Consider the following 7207-nt stretch of genomic DNA (forward strand, 5'->3'; position numbering starts at 1 on the left):
CTAGGTGTGGGCGTAGGCTCTAGGGGCAGGGGGGGTAGGCTCTAGGTGTGGGCGTAGGCTCTAGGTGCAGGGGGGGTAGGCTCTAGGTGTGGGCGTAGGCTCTAGGTGCAGGGGGGGTAGGCTCTAGGTGTGGGCGTAGGCTCTAGGGGCAGGGGGGTAGGTTCTAGGTGTGGGCGTAGGCTCTAGGTGCAGGGGGGGTAGGCTCTAGGTGTGGGCGTAGGCTCTAGGGGCAGGGGGGGTAGGCTCTAGGTGCGGGCGTAGGCTCTAGGTGCAGGGGGGGTAGGCTCTAGGTGTGGGCGTAGGCTCTAGGGGCAGGGGGGTAGGTTCTAGGTGTGGGCGTAGGCTCTAGGTGCAGGGGGGGTAGGCTCTAGGTGCGGGGGGTAGGTTCTAGGTGTGGGCGTAGGCTCTAGGTGCAGGGGGGGTAGGCTCTAGGTGTGGGCGTAGGCTCTAGGTGCGGGGGGGGGTAGGTTCTAGGTGTGGGCGTAGGCTCTAGGTGCGGGCGTAGGCTCTAGGTGCAGGGGGGGTAGGCTCTAGGTGTGGGCGTAGGCTCTAGGGGCAGGGGGGTAGGTTCTAGGTGTGGGCGTAGGCTCTAGGTGCAGGGGGGGGTAGGCTCTAGGTGTGGGCGTAGGCTCTAGGGGCAGGGGGGGTAGGCTCTAGGTGTGGGCGTAGGCTCTAGGTGCAGGGGGGGTAGGCTCTAGGTGTGGGCGTAGGCTCTAGGGGCAGGGGGGGTAGGCTCTAGGTGTGGGCGTAGGCTCTAGGGGCAGGGGGGGTAGGCTCTAGGTGTGGGCGTAGGCTCTAGGGGCAGGGGGGGTAGGTTCTAGGTGTGTGGGGGGGGGATCCAGGAAATCAGAATTTTCGGGAGGAGAGGTTGGCACTGTATGGCTTTGTCTCTCCCTCAGCAGAAGTTCTGACCAAACCTGGGCTGCTATCTGGAAGGATTTCCCCAGAAAGTCCACATCCAGGACCACTGAGAGACTCCCCACACCCCAAAAGAAGAAGAAGCCCCCCCCCCATATTTTCTGTGTCTCCTCTATATCCATACCCAACCAAAACTACGGCACTCCCTGGATCTGCACTGCTCTGTGACCGTCACCGGAACCAAAACATCACCACACGGCCGAGTCCTAGAGACTGGGATGGAGGTTCCAGAGGACAAAACCTCAACTTACTGCTACACTAGAGGGGTGAACAGCAAAGATTCCAACCACCGACCTCCTGCCCAGATGTGGCCTCCATCCAGCCAGGTGTACCTCCAAACCAACCATCATTGCCCACAGTGCTCCCATTAGAGCCCTAAACCTCCCCACACTACCCCAGTCTCCCCCAGTGCCTCCAACCTTCCACCATTGCCCACAGTGCTCCCATTAGAGGCCTCGGCCTCCCCCCAGTGCCTCCAACCTTCCATCATTGCCCACAGTGCTCCCATTAGAGGCCTCGGCCTCCCCCCAGTGCCTCCAACCTTCCATCATTGCCCACAGTGCTCCCATTAGAGGCCTCGGCCTCCCCACACTACCCCAGTGCCTCCAACCTTCCAACATTGCCCACAGTGCTCCCATTAGAGCCCTAAACCTCCCCACACTACCCCAGTGCCTCTAACCTTCCATCATTGCCCACAGTGCTCCCATTAGAGGCCTCGGCCTCCCCCCAGTGCCTCCAACCTTCCATCATTGCCCACAGTGCTCCCATTAGAGACCATTAAAGCCCCCTCACACTGCCCCCCTACTTCTGGTCTCCCACAGTGCTCCTATTAGAGACAATTAGTGGCTTTTTTTGTTGGGGACGGGAAGGACTCCGGTCTCAGTCAGGGTCTGTGGGATTATAGGGAGAGGTCTTGGAATGGCCTCATCAAAGCCCAGATCTCAACCCAACCGAGATTCTGTGGCAGGACCGACCAACCCCACCCATCCATCCAAACCAACATCCGTTCAACTCCACCAATCCAATCCATTCAACCCAAACCAACTCATCCGTCCGAACCCACCTGTCCAATCCCATCCATCCATCCATCCAACCCAACTCAACCAACCTCACCTGATCCATCCAACCCTACCCTTCCAATTCCACCCAACCTCACTAACCCAACCCATCCATTCAACCTCAACCCCATCCATCCATTCCCAACCAACCTAGCCTGACCCATCCAACCTGGCCTGACCCATCAAACCCTACTCTTCCAAGCCATCCAACCCCATCCATCCAACCCAATCAACCTTGCCCGACCCATCCAACCCTACCTTTCCAATCCCACCCAACCCCATTAATCCAAATCCATCCATTCAACACCAACCAACTCATCTGTCCAACCCAACTCAACCAACCTCGCCTGACCCATCCAACCCTACCCTTCCAACCTTGCCAGACATATCCAACCCTACCCTTCCAACCTTGCCAGACCCATCCAACCTCGCCAGGCCCATCCAACCTCCCCAGGCCCATCCAACCCTACCCTTCCAACCTCGCCTGACCCATCCAACCCTACCCTTCCAACCTTGCCAGACCCATCCAACCCTACCCTTCCAACCTCGCCTGACCCATCCAACCCTACCCTTACAACCTTGCCAGACCCATCCAACCCAACCCTTCCAACCTTGCCAGACCCATCCAACCATACCCTTCCAACCTTGCCAGACCCATCCAACCCAACCCTTCCAACCTTGCCAGACCCATCCAACCCTACCAACCTCACCAGGCCCATCCAACCCTACCAACCTCGCCAGGCCCATCCAACCCTACCCTTCCAACCTCGCCAGGCCCATCCAACCCTACCTTCCAACCTCGCCAGACCCATCCAACCCTACCCTTCCAACCTCGCCTGACCCATCCAACCCCACACTTCCAACCTCGCCTGACCCATCCAACCCCACCCTTCCAATCTCGCCTGACCCATCCAACCCCACCCTTCCAACCTTGCCAGACCCATCCAACCCTACCCTTCCAACCTCGCCTGACCCATCCAACCCTACCCTTCCAACCTTGCCAGACCCATTCAACCCCACCCTTCCAACCTCGCCTGACCCATCCAACCCCACTCTTACAACCTTGCCAGACCCATCCAACCCTGCCAGACCCATCCAACCATACCCTTCTAACCTCGCCAGACCCATCCAACCCTACCAATTCCACCCAACCTCACTAACCCAACCCAACCAACCTGGCCTGACCCATTCAACCCTACCCTTCCAACCTCGCCAGACACATCCAACCCTACCTTTCCAACCTTGCCAGACCCATCCAACCCTACCCTTCCAACCTCGCCAGACCCATCCAACCCTACCCTTCCAACCTCGCCTGACCCATCCAACCCCACCCTTCCAACCTCGCCTGACCCATCCAACCCCACCCTTCCAACCTCGCCTGACCCATCCAACCTCACCCTTCCAACCTTGCCAGACATATCCAACCCTACCCTTCCAACCTTGCCAGACCCATCCAACCCTACCCTTCCAACCTCGCCAGGCCCATCCAACCTCCCCAGGCCCATCCAACCCTACCCTTCCAACCTCGCCTGACCCATCCAACCCTACCCTTCCAACCTTGCCAGACCCATCCAACCCTACCCTTCCAACCTTGCCAGACCCATCCAACCCTACCCTTCCAACCTCGCCAGGCCCATCCAACCTCCCCAGGCCCATCCAACCCTACCCTTCCAACCTCGCCTGACCCATCCAACCCTACCCTTCCAACCTTGCCAGACCCATCCAACCCTACCCTTCCAACCTCGCCTGACCCATCCAACCCTACCCTTACAACCTTGCCAGACCCATCCAACCCAACCCTTCCAACCTTGCCAGACCCATCCAACCATACCCTTCCAACCTTGCCAGACCCATCCAACCCAACCCTTCCAACCTTGCCAGACCCATCCAACCCTACCAACCTCACCAGGCCCATCCAACCCTACCAACCTCGCCAGGCCCATCCAACCCTACCCTTCCAACCTCGCCAGGCCCATCCAACCCTACCTTCCAACCTCGCCAGACCCATCCAACCCTACCCTTCCAACCTCGCCTGACCCATCCAACCCCACACTTCCAACCTCGCCTGACCCATCCAACCCCACCCTTCCAATCTCGCCTGACCCATCCAACCCCACCCTTCCAACCTTGCCAGACCCATCCAACCCTACCCTTCCAACCTCGCCTGACCCATCCAACCCTACCCTTCCAACCTTGCCAGACCCATTCAACCCCACCCTTCCAACCTCGCCTGACCCATCCAACCCCACTCTTACAACCTTGCCAGACCCATCCAACCCTGCCAGACCCATCCAACCCTACCCTTCCAACCTTGCCAGACCCATCCAACCCTACCCTTCCAACCTTGCCAGACCCATCCAACCCTACCCTTCCAACCTTGCCAGACCCATCCAACCATACCCTTCCAACCTCGCCAGACCCATCCAACCCTACCAATTCCACCCAACCTCACTAACCCAACCCAGTCATTCAACCCCAACCAATCTCTGCTGACTCATCCAACCCCACCCTTCAAATTCCACCCAACCCCACTAACTCAACCCATCCATTCAACCCCAACCAACTCATCCCCCCCAACTCCATCCATCAATTCCCAACCTATCCAACCCAACCAACCTGGCCTGACCCATTCAACCCTACCCTTCCAACCTCGCCAGACCCATCCAACCCTACCCTTCCAACCTCGCCAGGCCCATCCAACCCTACCCTTCCAACCTCGCCAGACCCATCCAACCCTACCCTTCCAACCTTGCCTGACCCATCCAACCCTACCCTTCCAACCTTGCCTGACCCATCCAACCCTACCCTTCCAACCTTGCCTGACCCATCCAACCCTACCCTTCCAACCTTGCCAGACCCATCCAACCCTACCCTTCCAACCTTGCCTGACCCATCCAACCCTACCCTTCCAACCTTGCCAGACCCATCCAACCCTACCCTTCCAACCTTGCCAGACCAATCCAACCCTACCAGACCCATCCAACCCTACCCTTCCAACCTTGCCAGACCCATCCAACCCTACCCTTCCAACCTCGCCTGACCCATCTAACCCTACCCTTCCAACCTTGCCAGACCCATCCAACCCTATCTTCCAACCTCGCCTGACCCATCCAACCCTACCCTTCCAACCTTGCCAGACCCATCCAACCCTACCCTTCCAACCTCGCCAGGCCCATCCAACCCAACCCTTCCAACCTCGCCTGACCCATCCAACCCTACCCTTACAACCTTGCCAGACCCATCCAACCCTACCCTTCCAATTCCACCCAACCTCACTAACCCAACCCATCCATTCAACCCCAACCAACCTTGTCTGACCCATCCAACCCAACCAACCTTTCCTGACTCATTCAACCCCACCTGTCCAACCCCACCCTTCAAATTACACCCAACCCCACTAACTCAACCCATCCATTCAACCCCAACTCCATCCATCCATTCCCAACCTATCAAACCTGGCCTGACCCATCCAACCCAACCAACCTGGCCTGACCCATCCAACCCAACCAACCTCGCCTAACCCATCCAACCCCCACCCTTCCAAGCCATCCAACCCAACCAACCTCAGCTGACCCACCCAACCCCACTGTTCCAACCCAACCAAGCTTGCCTGACTCATCCATCCAACCCAACCAATCCCACCCAAGGATCAATCTTCTTTATTTCTCGAGGGATCAGAACCTTCTCTACGCATTTTGCAGGAAGCCACGCCTCTATAGGAGGAGGGAAAACCAATGAAGAGAAAAGCTACAATCATCCGAGAGGGCCGTATCTGCACCCAGCTATTCTTAAGGGGGGAGCACAGGGGCACACTGAGGGGATGACTGTCATCAGCCAATCAGATCGTCTCCTCACAGGGCGGGACTCCAGGTGGGAGGTTCTTGTATCTTCTCCATTATAGTCACAATAAAGCGTATGACTACCGATTGGAGAATCGGTGTACAGAGCGGAGGAGGGGCGCTTTATACACTGGGATAGTGCGGAACTCTTTCACATTTCTCTCCAATCACTGTGCGGAAATCCTGGAGCCAATCACAGCCGCTGTGTGCGGACAACCACCCCCATCCTATATCCCGGAGCCAATCACAGGGAAGTCCTGGAGGAACCACAGAGGTGTCATCAGATGGAGGGCTGGGAGAAGTACTGAGGACCTCCCCCGAACCGACCTTCCTGTGCTCCCCCTGAGTTGCAGACCCGGCCCATTGGGGGGAGTGAAGCTTTGCTCTTCGTTGCTCTCCACTCCTTCTGAAGGGGCGGGGCTTCCAGTGAAACGCGTAGAGAAAATTCTAATTCTCCGAGATATGAAGAATAATAATACAGACCGAGGCCTGACAGCCGGAACACAATGGTGGGATCCAACATGGGGGGTTATTGGTGTCCTCCTGTATGGGGGGGGGGGGGCCAGAAATGGTCTCATTCTGTATGGGGGGGTCTCATTCTGTATGGGGGGGGTCTCATTCTGTATGGGGGGGGTCTCATTCTGTATGGGGGGGGGGGATGGGAAAGATGTAATTCTGTATGGGGGGGGTGTCATTCTGTAGGGTGGGTGTCATTCTGTATTGGGGGGGTGTCATTCTATGTGCCCCCACCCCCCCTGTATTCCGGCTTCCTCTCCCATAGGACGCCACCATCTTTGTTCAGGCATCATCCAGCCTGGTCAGTGGGGGAGGGGAGAGGAAATGTTTCTCTCTGGTGACGTCACCTGAGCCTAGGCACAGCCGGTGATTGGATGTGGGGGAGGGGTGACCCCGGTATATGGGGACACTGGGGGTCCTATGAGGGACTCCCCTCCCCCTCTGATGACAGGTCCTCCTTCTATGGCCCCCCCTCTATTATAATATTGGGGGGGGGGTCCCCATCCTGGGAGGACACCCCTCCCCCCTGACTCACCTCCTTCTGTTTGGCGTCCTGTGGATAGACATCGGGGGGCCCCAGGCGCGGTTTCTTTAGGGGCCTCTGCTCGTAGCTCAGGACACCGAAGGCCGCCATCTTTCCTGCTATTCCAGGGGGGCGCGCACCCGATGACGTCAGGAGGAGAAGCCAAGAGCGCGCCAGTGACGTCACGGGGAGGGCGGGGAGGCCGCCGGCGCCATGTTGGTTGCGGGCAAAGTTCTGCGCTGAGGGTTGTTGAGGTTCGGTGTACCCGGATAATGGGGGAGGGGTCATGTCAGGACTTCCTATAGAGAGGACCGGTCACCTGACAACCTCCCTCCCTCATAATACCGGTCTGT

At 58.1% G+C, this 7207-nt stretch overlaps 1 protein-coding gene across 11 annotated transcripts in view; it reads right to left on the bottom strand.

Annotated features, from left to right (window-relative positions):
- Positions 1-6993, bottom strand: part of MED12 (mediator complex subunit 12) — a 132284-nt gene extending 125291 nt beyond the window's left edge. For all 11 annotated transcript variants that reach the window (XM_082263177.1, XM_082263183.1, XM_082263182.1 and 8 more), the window contains exon 1: positions 6867-6993. In XM_082263177.1, coding sequence (XP_082119303.1) covers positions 6867-6965 — 99 coding nt within the window. In that variant the 5' untranslated portion in view covers positions 6966-6993. The remainder of the gene's footprint in view (positions 1-6866) is intronic.
- Positions 6994-7207: the final 214 nt, after the last annotated feature.

Source organism: Pelophylax lessonae, assembly GCF_965119305.1.
Source record: "Pelophylax lessonae genome assembly, chromosome: 7".
Classification (NCBI taxonomy): Eukaryota; Metazoa; Chordata; class Amphibia; order Anura; family Ranidae; genus Pelophylax; species Pelophylax lessonae.